Source organism: Kogia breviceps, chromosome 5 (assembly GCF_026419965.1).
Source record: "Kogia breviceps isolate mKogBre1 chromosome 5, mKogBre1 haplotype 1, whole genome shotgun sequence".
NCBI classification, from domain to species: domain Eukaryota; kingdom Metazoa; phylum Chordata; class Mammalia; order Artiodactyla; family Physeteridae; genus Kogia; species Kogia breviceps.
The window spans coordinates 70,985,923-71,008,485 of NC_081314.1; the positions used below are offsets into that span (position 1 = coordinate 70,985,923).

At 41.6% G+C, this 22,563-nt stretch overlaps 1 protein-coding gene across 13 annotated transcripts in view; it reads left to right on the forward strand.

Annotated features, from left to right (window-relative positions):
• LPP (LIM domain containing preferred translocation partner in lipoma) overlaps positions 1–22,563 on the forward strand; it is a 714,682-nt gene that overhangs the window by 229,117 nt on the left and 463,002 nt on the right. For all 13 annotated transcript variants that reach the window (XM_059064964.2, XM_059064970.2, XM_067034208.1 and 10 more), the window contains one exon: positions 15,216–15,416. In XM_059064964.2, the coding sequence (XP_058920947.1) occupies positions 15,224–15,416 (193 nt within the window). In that variant the 5' untranslated portion in view covers positions 15,216–15,223. The remainder of the gene's footprint in view (positions 1–15,215; positions 15,417–22,563) is intronic.

The window sequence follows — 22,563 nt, forward strand, 5'->3', positions numbered from 1 at the left end:
CTGCCTTTAAATGCATGACCTTGACTCTGCTGAAAATTTTTTTCCTGTCCACGAAATTGCTTCTCTTTTATGAGTTTCAGGGATTTTCTTGTCCAAGACATGAAGAAACTGGTGACTTTTCTTGAGAGGTCTAAGCATTTTTGCATTTGCCTAATATTTCTTTCACCTATTGGCCTGAGTACTTTCAGAGAAGACAGTTACATGTAAATATTCCCCTTTTTTTTTCAGACAGTGAGGCAGACATTTTCAGAGAAGACAGAGACCCTGAAGAAACTGTGTTTGTTCTTTGGTATTCTTAACAGCCATTGCAACCATGAATTTGGATTTTTTCCCTGAGGTTTTCTAGTTGTAGGCTGCTATAATGCTTCACATTTGGGGCTCAGTGATTCCTGTTCCTATCTTAACTCTATGAGGCTTGTGTGTTATGTGACCTTTGTGCTCTGACCTTCAGAATTAGGGAACTGAAAATTTAGGAAGTTTTGTTAGGACTTGAATCCAAGTAAATTCCCTTATGAGTACAAAGACTCATAGAACTGTGGAATGTTAGAGTTTCAAGGGACTTTTCATCCATCTAGCCCCCTTGATTTGAAAACGTGGCCAGTTAGTGATAAAATGGAGGCTAGGTTGCTGGAGTTAGATTAGGCTCTCTGCTGTCTTGTTGCATGTCACTTCATACTTCCCCTGCTGTGTCATGTCTCTTCTTACCAGTCTCTGAGCTCTGAGAGGGCTGCCACTGTATCCGCCCTCGGCATGGCTCTGCTCCCTAGTGAAAATCAGAGGGCTTTGCATAGACACTCAAGATTTCTTCGCTCAGTGAGTGATTTGAACCTGTCTCTTGTTGATAAAATACCATTACTGTCTATTGGCAAATGGAATTTTAAAGGTATGGAGGTGGGGTTTAGTCAGGGTTTACTCTGGGAAACAAACCACTCTAGATATTTGAAGCAGAAAGGTTTTAATGCAGGGTGTTAGGTGCTTCAAAATCATTGGATGGATTGTATAGAGCAGGCTATAGGCTGAGCTCCCAATAGTAAATCTCAGAACCACATAAAATCACTGTGTGTGGGACAGCAGAGATTCATGAGGCTACCATGGAACTGCTGTGGTCAAGAATACGGCACACTACTTGTGAGCCAGAGATCAAGAAGCCACGATTGGGAAGGTAGTAACTGGACCCTAAAACCTGGAGTCCAGCTGATCTCTCTGCCGCAGCTGCTTCTTGGCAACCACAAGGCTGAAGACTGAATGTTGGAATGTGGATGCAGAAAAACCCTCTGTCTCCATGACCGTGTTTCCAGCAGACAGCAAGCCAAAGTGACAGAACGTGGCCTCCATCTTACTTTTATCTTCCAAGTCTCAAGCTGGTACATATATTTTGGCAAAATCTCTTTTGCAATCAAACTAACCCTGCCAGGCAGCCTCTGCAATATGGCAAGGTTGAGTGCTCATCCACCATTTCCAACACAGTAAGGGTTATTGTTGTCACATTTTGGGCATGCCTTCCATAAGGCTCTGTGTGTCGTTGATATTAAATTGAGGATGGATTAAAAATTATGTTGCGGGCTTCCCTGGTGGCGCAGTGGTTGAGATTCCGCCTGCCGATACAGGGGACACGGGTTCGTGTCCCGGTCGGCGAAGATCCCACATGCCGCGGAGCGGCTGGGCCCGTGAGCCATGGCCGCTGAACCTGCGCGTCCGGAGCCTGTGCTCCGCAACGGGAGGGGCCACAACAGTGAGAAGCTTGCGTACCGCAAAAAAAAAAAAAAAAAAAAAAAAAAATTATGTTGCATTAGATCTCTGTTTGTCAGTGTAATTAATTATATAACAGAAGGGAAGGCAAGAGTTTTACTTTAGGGAATCCCTAAGGGGAATTCTTATTTATCAGAAAAAAAGCCATAAGAAGGGAAGATCCTGAGCTGGGATAGTATTCTAAACTGTTTTGGTTTCAAACATCTTGGAAGGTACTACAAGGAGACATGCGATTTTATGATACAACAGTGCTTACCATGTCTGGGGGGAGTTCCGTCTTTGGCAGGGGTTGTCAACTTTCCACTTTGAATGCTTCGCCTCCTCCCCCGCCCCTGTGGAATATACATTTTGAATTTCCAAGGGAAATCAATGTAAAATAGCTTATTTAAAATAAATTAAATTGACATATAGCTTATGGGCCAGCATTGAATTCTTTTGACTTCGTTTCCCTTAACTTTCCCCCAACCCGTATTTAAAAATGTAAAACATTTATAAGTAATCCCCTCCATCTTTACTCTTGTACCCTAGTGAATACATTTGGACATATTTTATTCCTGTTTCTTGCCCACTCCCTAATTTTTCCTGTTCCCAATTGTCCTTCTACTTGAAACAGAGTAGGCATAAAATCACTGGTAATATTGATGGTCATGGGGACAGGAGTGGGCAGGTGGTAAAGATATAATTGAAGTAAATAATCTGATTTTCTTGGAAAAGGTGATATTCTTTACTTCAGGAGAAAGAGGCTGAGTGAGTAGGGCAGTTGATACTAGCTTCTTCTTGATTTCTCCTGTATCCTGTATTTTTCTACTCCTGAGCAATCATTCTGGTACCTTCTTCCGTCCTTACTGGAAAGCACGTGCTTCTGGAGCAGGGAAGCCCCCAAGGCCTTCTCACTGCTAATTGCTCTGCCCTCTTAGCAATTGCAGTAATAGGCTCAAAGTTGGAAGGTGTTTGACCATATGGAGCCTTTGGGAGAGGACCCTATCATATTCAGAATTCTCTTGGACTCAGTGACCAAAACCTCATTATTGCTGTTATAAGTAAAGTGACTATATATAAGGTATTATCTAAATTGGGACACTTCTGAGAGTGAAAAGGGACACTGTTAATAATTACACTGAAACAGCAGGCATACATTGGATGTATGGTCACCCTAATTATAAGGAATTATGGAGAACAGTGCTTGAAATGTGAACTGACATGATTCAGAAGCAGAGTTTAACTCTTTATATTCCCAAATCTTGAAGTTTCCCTTCTCTTTTATATAATAATCATGTGCTAAGCACTGACGATGGGACAGGTTCTGTATTAGGCACTAGGAAAATAAAGGAAGATACCGTCTGTGTTCCTTATTTCCTTACAATCACTGTAAGATTTTAGAGCAGAGGGTTTTCAACCTGGCTCAAAGCATAGTTCTAATTGGAGGGCTAAGGAAGTAATACGTTTTATACTTCCTCCACAAGTGAAGTGTATTCTGCCGAAGGACGAAGATTTAAATAAATCCGAGGAACTCTTTTATCAATTTGTCTATTTTATTCTTGGGATTTTCTTAAAGATTTGGCATGAAGAAACAATTTTTTGCCAAAGAAAAGTTTGAAAACTACTGGTTTGAGATTTTGAATTTTATGTTATTGTTCTAAAGCTATAAGGCTAGTTGGAAAATAAAAAAGGAAGAGTGGGACTTTTAAAACTTGGGACACAGAAAAAGTTACGTATGAAACTAAAAAAAAATATTTTAAGTATCTGGAGGGCTTCCATGTATAAGCGGGCTTGTGATTCCAAGGAAAAAGCAGGACTGATCGGTGGTTCTTAGGGGAATAGTTTTCAGCCTCACATAACTTTCTAGCAGTTATAACTTTCCTGCCATGGAAGGGGCTGCCTTGGGAGGTAATAAGTTCCTTGTCATTGATTTGGACAAGCACAGTCACAGAGGGTGATTAAGTTTCAACTTCAGCTCCATATTAGAAGAAATAACTTCATTAACAATTTCATGCTTCTTGGATATTAAAAGTTCTATATTCGTAAGTCGTTAGCTACTGCCTTACATATGTCTAAAGTGCATGTGTATGTATGTGTTTTATTTCCCCAGAATATTAGCCAATTTAGTACATTCTTCACACATGGCATTGTCTTTTCTGCATGGTAGTTAGTAATTAATAAAAATGCAGAAGGCATAACATCAGCACTCTCATCGAAAGAAATTTGAAAGGGAATAACATCCACCCATGTCATTCTGAAACTGATCCGAAACAGCCTGGCTCGTTTTTACTCAGCGGCTATTGGTCGATGCTCTTACAGATTTTGTCTCTGTTTCAAAATCTTGAAATAAAAGTGGAACAGCTTCCAACATGACTTAAGAAAAAGGTCACCAGTTGAAAATGGTTTCAATTGTTTTGCTATTAAATGTGAAATTGGAAAACTAGCCTCTCTTACATAATTTGAATTTATAACACATTCTAATGAGAAGCCTGCCTGTTTTTCATACCATTTCAAATTCTGAGAAATTTCTCCAGGCTCTTGGATTGGTGTTAAACGGAAATTTTTATTTCAGAGCATAAAATGAATTGAGTCTCTTTCTTCTTTAAAGCTGTATCTTATGATCCTTGAAGGATGAAAAGTTGTGCCTCTTCTTCCTCTCCCTTTATTTTTCCAGTGACTGGGCATTTTAATTTAATTTAGCAATATCCTTACATTTTAACCTTAGAATGAAGTAGATTTGGGGTTTAACAGAATTTTAAGATGAAAATTAAGCGTTAGAGAAACAAAGATTAATTTGGAAACTTTAACTTGTAGTAATCATATTATCCAAATTCAATAATGTTAATTCCAATTATAGCATCCAAACTCTATGCAAAAGGCTCTGAACTAGTTTACAACCAGTAATGAGACATTAGGATACAAACAGCACAGTTGACAGGTGACAGTTTTGTGAGCAATATAATGTTTAGAAGGCTGGAGGGTAACAGTTAACTCTGTGTCTTGTTGCTGTGATTACTCCTGGCAGGATATATGGTCTGGGCAAACATTGCTTCACAGTGTCACATATAGTAGTGTCATGTAAATATGGCCTGAGATTTGTCAATAGAGGGTTTATATTCATTGATGACACAGTGAAATATTTCTACTTTTCAAGATATATCTAAAATAGAGTTTTTTTCTCTTATTCAATATAGTTTTATTGGGAGATCAAAGTGAATTTGTAATAAAGAAGAACAAAAAAATTATTTAAAAAAAATTAAAATCAATGAAAACATCCCTCAAGTGCTAGTAATAGTCTCTGATCTGTCTAACGGGTACAATGGACTTGTAAACAGATAGCTAAAACACGGTGTTCATGTATTTTAATACAGGTTTGAACAAGCTGTCAGGGGAAAGCAGACAGTGAGCAGCAGTTAACTTGTGGACCTACCCACTTGGCAGCGGGTTTGGAATGAGCGGATTCCAGCCAGATACCACCAAAGAGATTGCTAGGCCTTGTTAGAGATGCTACTGGTGATTTTTCCCATGGTCACTTTTTCATCCTGGTGGAGGGGCAGGGTATAAACCAGAATTTTAAACCCTTATGAATCAGGCACTCAGAATCTCATCTTTGTAAATCCAGATTTCCACTTTTAGAAGTAGACTTACTGAACTCAAAGGACTCAAGGTATTGTTTGCCCCCTTTTCTTGGCCTTGTACAGAAAAGTCTACTAGAATCAGAGACTTACGAGAAAGCCCCTTAAGAGTACATTAAAAAAATAAGCACACACACACACACACAAAAGCACAGCACACTCCACAGACTAGCCATACCATTGCAGAACATAGCATGTTGGAGATCATCTTCTTAATGCTCATTATTTTACAGCTGGAGAATGTTTTTTTTTAACAGCTTTATTGGAGTATAGTTGCTTTACAATGGTGTGTTAGTTTCTGCTGTATAACAAAGTGAATCAGCCATACATATACATATATCCCCGTATCCCCTCCCTCTTGAGTCTCCCTTCCACCCTCCCTATCCCACCCCTCTAGGTGGTCACAAAGCACCGAGCTGATCAGAGCTGGAGAATTTGAGGTCCAGACAGGGTACATATTTTCTTGTTCACTTAGCCAAGCAGAACCATTGTCATTAAAGGTGACCTAGGGTGCAAAGTTGGGGTCTCATGACTTCAGTGCTGATCTCCAATGGCGTGGGTGCTGACTCTTTGGGAAGAGAAGTTCTTTAATCCTATGTCTATTTCAGTGCCTTTTACCCACTCTTTCTAGTTATTATCCAACAATAAGCAAGAGTTTCTCACTTGTTTAGTGAAACTTTTCCACCACAGACACCTTCTGGAAGCAGAACAACTGGGTTGAATCCAGGTGCAACTAACTCCCTGTGACTTCTTAGCCACTGAATAGCCTGTCCTGGCTGTTGTCACCCAGTTGCGGCAAATAAAAGCCCATGAGGTAGTGATTAGTTTGGTTCCATTCTCTCCTTTACCATCTTCTGAGAGGCCTGGTCTTCCAGTGCTGTTGTTTCCCTGTCAGGATCGCTTGTTCCCTTTCCGTGTGCTATTCTGAATCTGAAGTGACAGTGCAATGTGGATTATGTCTCTATTCCGCCTCACTTCTTTATCAGAGACAAATGTTTACTTGGACGGACTGATGCTTCTCCCTCTTTCTGCTTCTTAGTTTACTGGCATCTGCAAATGTAGTTGGGTTTTTCTTGCCACCAGCTGTGTTGCCAGTTGTAGGGATTGCACCTTTAGCATTGATTTGTATTTGTACTAACTCTGTGCAAGGCAGGTTGGCATTTAACCTGTTGATGCCTGGTCTGCCTCCCCTCACTCTACCACCCCCAGTCAAGGGGACTCATAGGAGTGAAGACGGTTTTGTAAGAAACCTCAGCTCACTCAGCTGGCAGACTTGTAGGGGGAGTCGTGGAACATGAGGGTTGGAAGGAATGGTAGCAGGCATCTCATCTTCAGTTTACAGATAGGGAGACACACTGAGGTTCAAAGAGGTCAAGGGACTAAAGTCACAGAGCCAGTTAGTGGCTGAGCTGGAAATCCACCCAAGTCCTCTGCATCTCAGTCCAGTGTTTTTTCCAGTATTTCCATCTGTCTGTCAGATAGTCTGTATAAATGTTTGGCATTTCTGTAGAGTTGTTCTCTTGTCACCCCTTCTGAGTAATGGCAGCTGTCCATGCAGAGAGTGGGGCACTTAGCTAGTGTGGGGCCAGAGCTGCCTGTGAAGAGAGGTGGAGTGAATGCATTGACATTTTCAGCCCGTGGAAGATACTGTTTGCCCTTCCAGCTCTCATCAGAGGAAGAGTGATTACATTTGCTATTCAACTAGCAATTGTGTGCAATTTTCAGCCTGCCTTGTTGTTTAACGTTGTCTTCCCATGCTTCCATCACATGCCACAGCATGTCTGCTTCGTAATTACACTGGTAGGGACTTACCTACACCGTTTGGAAAAGGTTTGCCTAAAGTACTTATTTACTTGTGCATAATAAATCTTGATTGATACCTTGGTGACCTCTGAGATCATTCTAAGGTTCCCCTCCCACAAGGGGAGGATTGAAGAGACAGGGAAACGGGTGACAAAAAAAGAACAACAACCACCAAAAAGAGGGCTGTGTTTCCTCACTGATGACCTAAGAGTAGAATTATGGATGATTTGGAATCTCCATGGCTGACTTTTACTTGTTTCTGGCTAGTTCTACAGTCAGGATCTTCCCTAGACTCGTGAGTTTGTGCGTAGTTGTCATTAGTATTCATCTAATAATCGAGTCACATAATTTTCAGAGGAGGTCACTGTGATCCCAGAGAGAGCAGAGGTCGCACTATGAGCTCATGGCAGAGCTGAGACTGGGAGCTGGGTCTGAATTCAGAAGATCTGGTATCTTGCAGCTGAGGACCAAGATGTAGAAAAGGATAATTAGCTGTAGTCTAGGGAGGGAAGCACAGTGTACCATTTTAACAGCCCCTTAAGAAAGCAGTTTTGAAACTCTAGGAAGGCACTGACTTTTGTGTGTGTGTGTGTGTGTGTGTGTGTGTGTGTGTGTGTGTGTGTGTGTGTGTGGTACGCGGGCCTCTCACTGTTGTGGCCTACGCGCAGGCCCAGCGGCCATAGCTCACGGGCCCAGCCGCTCCACGGCATGTGGGATCCTCCCAGACCGGGGCACGAACCCGCGTCCCCTGAATCGGCAGGCGGACTCTCAACCACTGCGCCACCAGGGAAGCCCACTGACTTTTATATAAAGAGGGAAGATTGTGAAAAATCTCCAAAGGTATAGGACAGTGTTATTTAAATCTTAATTGCTTGTTTAAGTGGAGAAAATGTTGCTAAGGGACACGAATCCTAAACTTAATCGGCTATCAACTACTTCTGATGTTTAAGTCACAAAGGCCCTCCGCCTCTCAATTCTCCTACCAATAAAATAGTGTTGTTCATACCTGTCTCTTCCTTCAGTGTCATTCATTTATTCATCAAACATTGACCAAGAGCCAGGCCTTGCTTGGGTTAATTGCCAAGGGAGATTTAGGGACTAATGCAACATAATTTAAAGATTAAAATAAACACTCGAAGTCATTATTCCCAACCCTTGAATCAGAATACATACATAAAGATTCCCAGATGAGTCCTAGTGTGCAGTTTTGAAAACCACTTCTTTAAGCTTATAGCACTTGGTGTTAGATAACACCATACAACGGGGCTTGGTTGTTTTTAAAGTTCGGTGAGCTATGTAAATGTTTAAAGAAGAATACTACCTATTTTAAGCCTTTTTTTTTTTGGCTGTGCCATGCGGCATACGGGATCTTAGTTCCCTGACCAGGGATCAAACGCATACCCCCGCCTTGGGAAGGCAGAGTCTTAACCACTCGACCGCCAGGGAACTCCCTTGTTACTGATTTTAGAAAAGAAGCAAAACTTGAGCAAACACTAGTTCGTTCTATTTTTGTGGATGACAGTGACTTGCCATTCACATGCTATCTTTAGAGAGGCTTGGTAGCCATTTTTAGTATTAAATGTCACCTTACCTGTAGCCCTAGGTTTTCCCACTCATAGAGGAAGGGTCTTGGACGTCACATGGCCTTTTTCAGTTGTTTGTGTTTTCTTGTGTCTAATCAATTTGGCTAGACTTTTGGCTTCATCAATTTGTGATCCTGGGGCTCATGATAGTTAGGTTTGATGGAACAAAATAGAGAAGACATTATGGCAGGTAGGATGCTGGAGCTAGGGATGGATGCGAAAGCAAAATCTCCTGTTTCTAAGTGATGACTTTCTTTGGATTGTGGCGTTTTCTTTTTCCTCCAAACAGACAGGTAGTACCATGGTGAAGACCATGGCTTTTGGGTCCAAGACTTGTGTCCAAGCTTCAGCTTTGCTCTTTCTTAGCTGTGTATCCTTGAGCAAGTTATTTAACTCTTAGAGCCTTACTTTCTTGATCTACTAAATATGGAGAAAGATAACCCTACCTCAGGTAATAGTCAGAATGATTATGTGGCCAGTGGAAAATTGCTTGGCGTATAGTAAGTCCTAAATAAACACTTGCTATTTATTGTCAGTCTGTAGCTTTCTTGTACCCACTGAACAGTTAGGAGGAGAAGACAGAAGGGCGACAGAGCGGCAGTAAGTGAAACCTCTTGGGTTCTTCTTAATTGCTTTGCATTTGATGACAGTTCCTGAAAGACCAGTGCTTAGGGAGCCCCTGCTTTTAAACTCGCATCAGCAGTGGGCATCTTGCTTGGAGAGGGCCACTTCTCTTGTTTTCCTCTCTTCTGATGGTATTTGTGTATTTTCAGAGCCTCTGTGTAGATCTTCCCTTTCACTTCTTGCTTTCATGATGATTATGTGCTTAGAGTGAAACCAATCGAGAACCAGAGGAAGTAAGAGCAGGGTAAGTTTTGGTCCAGCAAAACCAGCTCTCACCAGTGCTTATCTCTCTGTTTACCATGGGTCTCTTTCTGAGAAGCTGAGAAACCCCAGGGAAATGTTCTAGTTCGTCCGTTCACTAAACTTGTGAGGTTTTCTCAAACCCATTTATCAAAATGAAGGGCTGTAATTAAGGTTTCAGAGAAGGAAAGCACTCTAGAATATTAGAGCTGATTGGGACTTTACAGACATTCATTCTGCAAATGAGCATCCTTTCTTGTTAAAAAGGTCACACTGGCAAAGCTGAGACTAGAACTGGGGTCATAGGGACTCTATGTCTATACTATTGTATTTATCTCCTTCCTTGGATCCATTTTGCATAGATTAGATTTTCTTACATAGTTTTCACTCCTGTTAGATTCCTGTTCAAAGATAAAAGTTCTAGCTTTTTATTTCTCTGTATAAGACCTTTAAATGAGCAAGGCTTATTTTAACCTTTCAAATCTTTCCCCCACATATTCTAAGTCCCTCATTTCATTTCAGCTGGTCTGCTGCCTTCTCAAAGAAGTGCCTTGCTTCTTCCTTCAGTTCACAGAATTTTCAGGCATTGTCCTTTTGCTTATTCCCTGTGTCTTTCAGAGCCCCCTAGCTTTCAAAGTACCCCTGTGCTAGATCCTGTGACATACCCCAATTGTTTTTGTTTTGTTTGTTTTTGTATACTTTGTGTTGCCCTTTTTCTCTTCTCACATATAAAAATATATCTTCCTCAGGTAGGCTTTAAACTCCTTGAAAACAGGATGATAATCTGAACCATCTGAGTACAGGATGAGACTTTGCTTTATCTGGAGCTCTAGGGCTTGGCAAATAAATTTATTCATTTATTAAATTAATGGACATTTTTATTGAGTGACTATTATGTATTCGGCTGTGAGGTTAGAGCATGATAATTACTTCTGCTCTCAAGGATTGAAGAGTTTGTGATACAGGCAAGCAGAGAGGCAGAGTGACATGTGATGAGAGTGATGACGGCAGTATCCCACGTGCTGAAAGGGGACATAGCTGGAACTGGAGGATGAAGAATGTTAATTATGTCTTCAAGGACTAGTAGGAAGTGATGCTCAGATCTAAATGATACATAGTACATGAGACATCATTTTTAATTGAGAGGTAGCTTGGGTGAAGGGGAGCAGAGATAAAACCTAGAGGAAATGGGTGAATTTACAGCAGAATATAAATGCTGAAAAATGACCTCAAAAGAAATATAAAACTGCTACAATTATTGTAGAAGTTCCTGGAAATATGATTAAGCTCTATTATTAAAGAAAGTTTCATATCTAGTTGGCTTTACACTGAATTCTGATAAACCTTTAAAGATCAGATAGTTCCAATCTTATCGGTAAACTAATCCAAACAGTAGAAGAGGATGCAGAGCCCCCATGGCAAAACCTAATAATGATAAGTAAAACAAATAGAGGAAAACACTACAGAATGATCTTACTTAGTATTATATGTACTGAAATTCTATGTAAAATAGAATATTTAATTCATCAATATGGACATATATACACTACCAAATGTAGAATGGATAGCTAGTGGGAGGCAGCCGCATAGCACAGGGAGATCAGCTCTGTGCTTTGTGACCGCCTGGAGGGGTGGGATAGGGAGGGTGGGAGAGAGGGTGATGCAAGAGGGAAGAGGGCTTCCCTGGTGGCGCAGTGGTTGAGAATCTTAAAAAAAAATACCAAAACATGACAACTGTGACTGAGTAGGATTTTTTTCTAGGACTGCAAAGATGGTTCAATATCTAGAAATCTATCAACACAATTCATTACATCTCTAAATTAAGGGAGGGAAAAAAGAGATGATTCCATCAGTGGATGCTAAGAAGGGAGATGCAGATTCTAGAAAGGGAGGAGTAACCAAGGAGATCAGCATTTATTCATTCACCCATTCATGCATAACATATTTTTCTAAGGGCTTCCTGGCCAGGCATTGTGCTAGTATAGTGAGACCACTTAGGAACTTCCAGCTTATTGGGGCAGATAGGCAGGTGATTAAATAGCTTACATGTGGACTGTTATTAGTATGAAACAAGAGCCTGGGGAATTAAGTTACTCTTTCTGGAGGGAGCTAGGGAAGTGTTCACAGCATCAGAGACATTTCAGCTGGGTTAAGATAACAAAAAGGGGGGGTTGTATTTGGTAGAAAGTAATGGCATTGTAGATGGTGGAGACAGCATGAGCAAGTCTTCAGGGTCATTAAATTTCATTATAAATCCAGGGAGTGGTGTCACTGGGCCACTGGTAACATATAGAAGAAAGGTTTGAGAAGATGCTGTTAAGGTCTTAGCAGACAGGTACTTGGCCAGACCCTGGCACTCACTGAAGGTGTCACTGGGGTTGCCTCCATGGAGAGTACAGTGGAAGGATGATATATGGTGCTGGGGATAAAATATGGTGGGGTCCATGGTTTGCACATGGATGCTTACATTTTCATTTTTCATACTCTCCCAGAAGTTTCCTGTTCCTTTATATCTGTAGAATTTCTGAAAAGGCCAGGATTCTACAGTCAATTGGCAATGTGTGATTGCTCAGGAAACATGCCTCTTTGCTTTAGAAATCACTGTATCCTATAATAACCCATTTTGAAAGTTTCTATTTTGGAATAACTTGAGTTTTATAGAAAATTTGCAAGGATAATATTAACCCATTTAAAAAAATCCACAAATAAAATTTATACTACAAATGTGCAGGGCACGTGAAAATTTTCAAACCTTTATTTTGTCCTACTTGTTCCCCACTTATACTCAGTTTGGTCTTGTTGAGAGTAGAACAGACACTTTATTCCGTTTTAGTAGAAAACTGAGGCTCAATTAAACAAACAAAACCAAAATTAATGTTTCTGAACCCTGAGAGATGAGCCTGGTTTTGGTATCTAAAAAAAAAATCTCCAAGACTTCTAAATGTGCAGCCAGTTTTAAGAACCAGGAGTAAACCAGATTCACAGTTGTTTTTCTGTATTGGTTTTGTGCTGGGCCTTAATGGTGGTTTAGGGATGTATAAAATATGGTCCCCGCTCTTCCAAGGAACCTACAATTTACCAAGTGTCTGTGTGTATTAGCATGTGTACAAGGTGCAGGGGAGGAAAATAAGGCCCTGCAACCAGAGTGAAAAGCCAGTGTCCCCACTGGCTTAAGTAACAGAACCCTCCTGATTCCTAATTTAGAGGCTTCCTCATTGCTTCATGTCGTCCTCTTTGATTGAGAGACCTACACCTCGAACAGTTTTCCTCCCCTCACTTTGCTTAGTGCTTGACAGTATATAAAACACTTCAGTGTTGTCAGCTCATTGTTGGTCATGAAACTCTGTGAGTTAAGGGGGACAGAGAGCAGGGGAACCTGGGACAGCAGATAAGGGCAGTGGGGCTGCTCAGGGTCATGTCACTCCTGCTGGCGTGGTGTCATGCTACCCAGGCCATGCTGGGCTCCACCTCTCCTCCTCCACCCCATCTCTCCCTGGCCAAGCCACGTGCTGAGGCCTTTATTTTTTCCTGCATTTCCAGTTTTCTTTGTTGTGACAGACATCTGGAGGTAATCATGGAGCCCTCTCAATTAATTCAGTCCAATTAATAAATTATGGGGTGGATTTGGGGCTGGGAGAGGGTGAGGGAGCCTTCCGGGCCTCCCTGCGCTGGAGAGCTCTTGCAATCAGACTTGGAGAGCCCTCCTCAGTGACAGTCTGCGAAGCTTGGCCCCAGCCTGCAGGCTGCCTGTAGGGGTGGTTGGCTTACCCTGACACCAAGACATCGTTCTTCTTTCCTCACAGAGTGTATTTTAATCCCAGTAGGATAGCCCCTGGACTGGCTGGTGTATCCCCTTCCTCGCTGAGTTCTTCCTAAAGGTCCTGTATGCTATCCGTTCAGCAGAGTTCCTGATGGGTGTGATAGGGGGGCTGCCCTGTGCATTACAGGGGTTGAATAGTTTAGCCCCTGGCTACTAAGTACCAGTAATTGTCCTAGGCATTGTGGCAAACAGTGTCCCTCCTTGTGATTTCCAAGTGCCCCTCGGTGAGGAGCAGTACTGCTCCTGCCAGAGGGATCGTTTTAAATGTCCTGCTATGCATTAGTCATGCCCTTGTTTCAAGAATACGCCTTTGGGGGTTCCTTAATGCCTGCAGAATAAATTCAAACTCCTCAAGCTTGCATGCAAAACTGTCAGTGCTTTGGTTCCACCCCACATTTTTAGTTCTTTTGCTAGGTACTTTTCCTTATTCCTTCACGGCCATGCTAAATGGAAGTACCCTGTACTTTTCTGCTCGTGCAAGGTTGCCTCCTTTGTTCAGGCCCGACCTCTACTTGGCACTCGAGGCCCAGTCTGAAGGCTGCCTCATTAATGACGCCTTAGTTCTGCTCCCTGCAACAAGGGATCTTATCTTTTTCTGCATTCCAGCAACACTTTACCTTTTTTACCTCATTTAGATAATATCGCCTCATTTAGGTCACTTACCACCATTTAATTGATGTGGTAATCATTTTAATAGATTATTAATAAAATTGAAGCTTTTTTCCAACCTTGCTAGTATAAGAGTCTCCTCCCATAGAAACTTCTTAAGGTTAGGGACCATTTCTTACTCATGTCTATCTCCTGAAGAGTCCTAGGCACTAAAATAGGTAACTTTTGGAAGAGAGGAATTCCAGATTGGTTGAGGGGAGTGTTCAGTTTTTCTCCTCCTCCAGTTAAGACAAGTTTTTCATAACTCTCCTCCTTTTTTTCCTCCCCTCCCTCCTCCCTCCCCCCTCCCTCCCTTCCTTCCTTCCTTCCTTCCTCCCTCTCTCCCTCCCTTCCTTCTTCCCTCCCTCCCCCTCCCTCCCTCCCTCCCTCCCTCTTTTCCTCCCTCCTTCCTTCTTTCCTTCCTCCCTCCCTCCCTTCCTTCCTTCCTTCCTCCCTTCCTCCCCCCTTCCTTCCTTCCTCCCTCCCTCCCTCCCTACCTTCCTTCCTTCCTTCCTTCTTTCCTTCCTTCCTTCCTTCCTCCCTCCCTCTTCCTTCCTTCCCTCCCTCCCTCCCTCCCTTCCTTCCTTCCTTCCTCCCTCCCCCCTTCCTCCCTCCCTCCCTCCCTCCTTCCCTTCCTCCGTCCCTCCCTCTCCCTCTCTCCCCCCCTTCTTCCTAACTTCCTTCCTTCCTCCCTCCCTTCCTTCCTTCCTCCCTCCCTCCCCCTTCCTTCCTCCCTCCCTCCCCCCTTCCTTCCTCCCTCCCTCCCTCCTTCCCTTCCTCCCTCCCTCCCTCTCCCCCCTTCCTTCCTCCCTAACTTCATTCCTTCCTTCCTTCCTCCCTCCCTCCCTCCCCCTTCCTTCCTTCCTTCCTCCCTTCCTTCCTCCCTCTCCCTTCCTTCCTTCTTTCCTTCCTTCCTCCCTCCCTCCCTCCCTCCCTCCCTCCCTCCCTTCCTTCCTTCCTTCCTTCCTTCCTTCCTTCCTTCCTTCCTTCCTTCCTTCTCTCCTTCTTCTCAGAGTCCTTTTTAAAGATTTTATTAAGTATGGATTAAGAAGAAGTAATAACGAAGTGAAGTATATTGCCTTCATTTTTGTGTTTCTTTAAAAACAACTGTTGTTTATTTCTTTTTAATTCCAGATTCAACAATGTCTCACCCATCTTGGCTGCCACCCAAAAGCTCTGCTGAGCCCCTTGGCCATGTGTCTGCACGGATGGAGACCACCCATTCCTTTGGGACCCCCAGCATTTCAGTGTCCACACAACAACCACCAAAGAAGTTTGCCCCAGTCGTTGCTCCAAAGCCCAAGTACAACCCATACAAGCAACCTGGCGGTGAAGGTGAGTGAAGGATTGCAGAGGTGGGTGGCCCAAATGAGAGAGTTCAATATAATAAAAAGTGATTTGTAGTACAATGTTGTGTTGGAACAAGGTAGCTCAAGAATTTGTGGTGTGGTTATCATAGTGTATAGACTGTCAAAGGTTAAAAAGCATCAAGTAACCATCTAGGCAGCTCTTCTTTGGGGCATAAAGATTGAGATCTCTTAGGGGTTATATGACTATGGTTATACAGTGAGTTCGGGCCAGAGCTAAAACTAGAACCCTCATCTCTTCATTCATAGCTCAGTGTTCTTCTACTGCTGTATCCTCCATCCCCATCCCACTGTCTTGTAGAAATGTGTCTACCACCCAGCCGTCCCTCCCTCTTGCCATTGGACATGTGTCCAAAAATGCTGCCAAACAGTGGACTCCCCTCTAATGTGAAGGGAATAAAGACAGGGTTTCTTACAGAGAAGGAGGCAGAGGTGTGAAGAAGTCTAGTAGGTATGACAGTCGATGCACACCCGAGGGGCAGGATGGGGCAGGTCCTATATTGTGTTGGCGTATGTGAGAGGGAGGAGAGAAGCAGGTAACACTTGCACTTCAGACCCCTCCACGAGGGGTCGGATTCACCAGGAGTGCTGTGAATTCCAGTGAGTTGTCCCCTTGGCCAACTTCCTGCATTGAGATGCCCCATCCTCGTCACTGTACTCTGTGAGGTTCTCCCAGTGTCTAGCTGGTTCTCTAGGGACACTGGCATCATCTCTGATCCTCTGTAGCTCTTTGCTCAACTCTTTGTTCTTTCTTAACATGCCACCTCACACCCTTCAGTCACCTGTCACAATCCTGTTTGTTTCACCTTCTCCAGTGTCTGGACTTGACCTAGATCCCAAGTAATCACTCCCTTCCCTGGGTTTCCACATGCATCTTATTCTGACTATCAACTTCCTACTTCTTTTGTTGTTCCTCCTGCTCTTCTTAATCTGCCACTGCTGACCAGAGAGTCCGTGTGAGGCACTATGCTTTTCATTGTCATTTTATTGCCTTCCCTATAACCCTATGAACTAAGTATTTTTTCACATAAAGAGATGGAAGCTTAGAGAAAAGAGGTGACATTCTCTGTGGTTTTGTGGCTACAGAGTTTCTGAAGTGAGGCTGTTGTCTTCACCCAGCCTGCTATGCTGCTGGTCCTTCTCTTCCTGGAATATGTGGCACTCAGGCCCCATATGATGGTGATACTTCCCTACTTCCTTATAAGAATGTAAGCTTTGTTTCCCCATTTAAGCAAGAAGACATGGTTTCTCACTCATCCTTATGTTCCTCTTGGCTCTTATTATGCTACTGTGTTTTTAGTGGGAATGATTGTGTATGGTCAAATGTATGTCTGTATGTTCCTATGTGTATATATATTTGGATGGATGGCGGATGGCTGCATGGGTGAGTGCACTGCTCAGTAATTCTTCTCTTTCAATAAACAGTTTGGAATGTGGCATCCTCTCTCGAAGCAACTCGGTCTCACTGAATTTCTGAAGTCTTGAGTCTCTTTCTTGCAATTCTGCCAATCTCTCTTTCTTTTTAATATAACCTTTTTTGAATACGTAAAGGAAGAAATTTCCCTTGCATATATGCATTTTAAAGACAAACATGGATAAAGGTTCATGGATATTCAGACTTTTTGAAATATAGCTCCATCTTTTCATCTGCTATATATTATGACATGATGTTTGTTAGAAGTGTAAGATTTGCTTTCCTTTATATTTAATTTAAATGTTAGTGCATCCTCTGTTGCTCTCAGTGTTTTTATAATTCATGTTATTTTTGTTTAATTTTTTATACATTTTCTAAAGTTTATATCCATTTTCTTTTTTTGTCCATTTAGAATGTTCTGTACCATTAGTGAAATCCCCAGGTAGGAGGTAACACAGTTTTCATTTACCGCGTGAGTTGATGAGGTCTCGTGTCTCAGCTCACGCCATTGCCATTCTTTGCCTCTGTACATACGCGCCCTCAATTTCTAGCCCGTAAAGCCTTAACATTCATAGCTTAATTCAGGCCCTGACTTCCAAGAACCTCAGCCACAAAGACAGAGTGTAGAGCTAACAGAAATCACACAGTCCACCTTTTGCCGGTATAAAGATGAGAACTGCAGTGCAGAGAGTGTGAGTGATTTGTTCAGAGATGCACGGCCTGCTTGTGGTCAAGTTGGTACCAGACCTCAGGTCCCCTTTGTTTGAGTCCAGAGTTATCAGGACCTTGTATTATAGTCTATTCAGTCCCTCAGCCATAAGCTCTATGCATCTCATACAATCCTTTTCACAACTGTCCTTCTAATAGATTTACTTGTGTATGGTCCTGTCTCCTTTGGTAGACTTGGACCTTTTATTTTTTTTATTTTTTTTTGCGGTACGCAGGCCTCTCACTGTTGTAGCCTCTCCCTTTGCGGAGCACAGGCTCCGGAGGCGCAGGCTCAGCGGCCATGGCTCACGGGCCCAGCCGCTCCGCGGCATGTAGGATCTTCCCGGACCGGGGCACGAACCCGTGTCCCCTGCATCGGCAGGCGGGCTCTCAACCACTGCGCCACCAGGGAAGCCCGACTTGGACCTTTTAGAGGCTGGGGCTGCCTGACTCATGCCTTTACTCTCAACAGCATCCAGCAGGACACCTGACACCTAGTAGCTACTCAATGATGTTTGCAGTGATAGTTAAACTACAGCAATATGAGCCTGCTTTTCCAGGCACAGATTCGAGCTTCTTAACCACTTTTTAGGCTTTATGGTTCTGTTTGAATTTCTTTTACCCCGTCTCCCCATTTCTTGAGCTTTTTAGCCCGGGATTTGTTTAACCACTGCTACCTTGAAGTTACAGATTACATTTCTCACCTTGGTATTATGTCTGTAATCTCTGGGGTTTGCTTTCTCATTTTAAAATTCTGACTGTGAAAGCAGAAAAAGTACCCACATGTTTTCCACATCAACTTATATTTATGTGATACCTTATGTTATAATTTTTTTATAAGGTATTCTGCTAATAACTTTCTCTAAAGGGCTTTGGCATATTTAAGAGTAGGTGTACTTTTTTTCCAAGTTAGTAGCTCTTTAGGCCTTAGGGTCTTTTTATTTTACTACCATTGTTCTCATTTTTCATTGATTTTTTTTTTTTTTTCAACAACTTGTGTGTCTTGGAATGCCCCTGCATTTCCAAATGCCTTTTTGTGTCCTGTAACTATATGGTTATGAGCTTATATATATTTTTTATTGTTTTGTCTTCTTGCAAATTTTACCATGTTAAGTGTCTACATACATTTTTATGGAATGAAGTTGGTATGTATATATGGTTTTGTCTCATCACGTTCTATTCTAGACTGATGAGGACAATAAGATGATGGAATTTTTCTTTTGGTCTTTAAAGTACTAGCAGTAGTGTTTTTTTTTAAAATACATATTAGTGGATATATGTCAATCCCAATCTCCCAATTCATCACACCACCACCCCTACCCTTCCACTTTCTCCCCTTGGTGTCCATATGTTGGTTCTCTACATCTGTGTGTCAATTTCTGCCCTGCAAACCGGTTCATCTGTACCGTTTTTCGAGGTTCCACATATATGCGTTAATATACGATATTTGTTTTTCTCTTTCTGACTTACTTCACTCTGTATGACAGTCTCTAGATCCATCCACGTCTCTACAAATGACCCAATTTCGTTCCTTTTTATGGCTGAATATATTCCATTGTATAGTAATATTCCATTGTACCACATCTTTTTTATCCATTCGTCTGTTGATGGGCATTTAGGTTGCTTCCATGTCATGGCTGTTGTAAATAGTGCTGCAATGAACATTGGGATGTCTTTTTGAATTACGGTTTCTCTGGGTATATGCCCAGTAGTGGGATTGCTGGGTCATGTGGTAATTCTATTTTTAGTTTTAAGAGGAACCTCCATACTGTTCTCCATAGTGGCTGTGTTAATTTACATTCCCACCAACAGTACAAGAGGGTTCCCTTTTCTCCACACCCTCTCCAGCATTTGTTGTTTGTAGATTTTCTGATGATGCCCATTCTAACTGGTGGGAGGTGATACCTAATTGTAGTTTCGATTTGCATTTCACTAATAATTAGTGATGTTGAGCAGCTTTTCATGTGCCTCTTGGCCATCTGTATGTCTTCTTTGGAAAATGTCTATTTAGCTCCTCTGCCCATTTTTGGATTAGGTTCTTTGTTTTTTAATATTGAGCTGTTTATATATTTTGGAGATTAGTCCTTTGTCCGTTGATTCGTTTGCAAATACTTTCTCCCATTCTGAGGGTTGTCTTTTCGTCTTGCTTGTAGTTTCCTTTGCTTTTCAAAAGCTTTTAAGTTTCATTATGTCCTATTTGTTTATTTTTGTTTTTATTTCCATTACTCTAGGAGGTGGATCAGAAAAGATCTTGCTGTGATTTATGTCAAAGTGTTCTTCCTATGTTTTCCTCTAAGAGTTTTATAGTGTCTGGTCTTATATTTAGGTCTCTAATCCATTTTGACTTTATTTTTGTGTATGGTGTTAGGGAGTATTCTAATTTCATTCTTTTCCGTGTAGCTGTCCAGTTTTCCAAGCACCACTTATTGAAGAGACTGTCTTTTCTCCATTGTATACCCTTGCCTCCTTTGTCATAGATTAGTTGACCATAGGTGTGTGGGTTTATCTCTGGGCTTTCTATCCTGTTCCATTGATCTGTATTTCTGTTTTTGTGCCAGTACCAGACTGTCTTGATTACTGTAGCTTTGTAGTATAGTCTGAAGTCAGGGAGTCTGATTGCTCCAACTACGTTTTTTTCCCTCAAGACTGCTTTGGCTATTCGGGGTCTTTTGTGTCTCCATACAAATTTTAAGATTTTTTGTTTTAGTTCTGTAAAAAATGCCATTGGTAATTTGATAGGGATTGTATTAAATCTGTAGATTGCTTTGGGTAATATAGTCATTTTCACAATATTGAGTGTTCCAATCCAAGGACGTGGTATATCCATCTGTTTGTATCATCTTTAATTTCTTTCATCAGTGCCTTATAGTTTTCTGCATACAAGTCTTTTGTCTCCCTAGGTAGGTTTATTCCTAGGTATTTTATTCTTTTCGTTGCAGTGGTAAGTGGGAGTGTTTCCTTAATTTCTCTTTCAGATTTTTCATCATTAGTATATAGGAATGCAGGAGATTTCTGTGCATTAATTTTGTATCCTGCAACTTTACCAAATTCATTGATTAGCTCTAGTAGTTTTTTAGGATTCTCTATGTATAGTATCATGTCATCTGCAAACAGTGGCAGTTTTACTTTTTATTTTCCAATTTGTATTCCTTTTATTTCTTTTTCTTCTCTGACTGCCGTGGCTACAACTTCCAAAACTATGTTGAATAGTAGTGGCGAGAGTGGACATCCTTGTTTTGTTCCTGATCTTAGAGGAAATGCTTTCAGGTTTTCACCATTGAGAATGATGTTTGCTGTGGCTTTGTCGTATATGGCCTTTATTATGTTGAGGTAGATTCCCTCTATGCCCACATTCTTAACAGTTTTTATTCCCTCTATGCCCACTTTCTGTAGAGTTTTTATCATAAATGGGTGTTGAATTTTGTCAAAAGCTTTTTCTGCATCTATTGGGATGATCATAGGGTTTTTATTCTTCGATTTATTAATATGGTGTATCACATTGATTGATTTGTGTATATTGAAGAATCCTTGCATCCCTGGGATAAATCGCACTTGATCATGGTGTATGATCCTTTTAATGTGTTGTTGGATTCTGTTTGCTAGTATTTTGTTGAGGGTTTTTGCATCTATGTTCATCAGTGATATTGGTCTGTAATTTTCTTTTTTTGTAGTATCTTTGTCTGTTTTGGTATCAGGGTGATGGTGGCCTCATAGAATGAGTTCAGGAGTGTTCCTCCCTCTGCTATCTGTTGGAAGAGCTTGAGAAGGATGGGTGTTAGGTCTTTTCTAAATGTTTCATAGAATTCACCTGTGAAGCCATCTGGTCCTGGACATTTGTTTGCTGGAAGATTTTTAATCACAGTTTCAATTTCATTACTTGTGATTGGTCTGTTCATATTTTCTGTTTCTCCTGGTTCAGTCTTGGAAGGTTATACCTTTCTAAGAATTTGTCTGTTTCTTCCAGGTTGTCCATTTTATTGGCATAGAGTTGCTTGTAGTAGTCTCTTAGGATGCTTTGTATTTTTGCGGTGTCTGTTGTAACTTCTTTTTCATTTGTAATTTTATTGATTTCAGTCTTCTATTGTTTTCTTTGTTTCTATTTCATTTATTTCTGCTCTGATCTTTTTTTTTTTTTTTTTTTTTTTTTTTTTTTTTGTGGTACGCGGGCCTCTCACTGTTGTGGCCTCTCCCATTGCGGAGCACAGTCTCCGGACGCAGAGGCTCAGTGGCCATGGCTCACGGGCCCAGCTGCTCCGCAGCATGTGGGATCCTCCCGGACCGGGGTACGAACCCGTGTCCGCTGCATTGGCAGGCAGATTCTCAACCACTGCGCCACCAGTGAAGCCTCCTGCTCCGATCTTTTTTTCTGATCTGATCTTTCCTTCTACTAACTTTGTGTTTTCTTTGTTCTTCTTTCTCTAATTCCTTTAGGTGTAAAGTTGGATTGTTTATTTGAGATGTTGTTTCTTGAGGTAGGCTTGTATTGCTATGAACTTCCCTCTTAGAACTGCTTTTGCGGCATCCCGTAGGTTTTGGATCATCGTGTTTTTATTGTCATTTGTCTCTAGGTATTTTCTGGTTTCTTCTTTGATTTCTTCAGTGGTCTCTTGGTTATTTAGTAATGTATTGTTTAGCCTCCCTGTGTTTGTTTCTCACATTTTTTTCCCTGTAATTGGTTTCTAATCTCATAACGTTATAGTCAGAAAAGATGCTTGATATGATTTCAATTTTCTTAAATTTACTGAGGCTTGATTTGGGACCCAAGATGTGATCTATCCTGGAGAATGTTCTGTGTGCACTTGAGAAGAAAGTGTAATCTGCTTTTTTTGGATGGAATGTTCTATAAATATCAATTAAATCTATCTGGCCTATTGTGTCATTTACAGCTTGTGTTTCCTTATTAATTTTCTGTTTGGATGATCTGTCCATTGGTGTGAGTGAGGTGTTAAAGTCCCCCACTATTACTGTGTTACTGTCGATTTTCTCTTTTAAA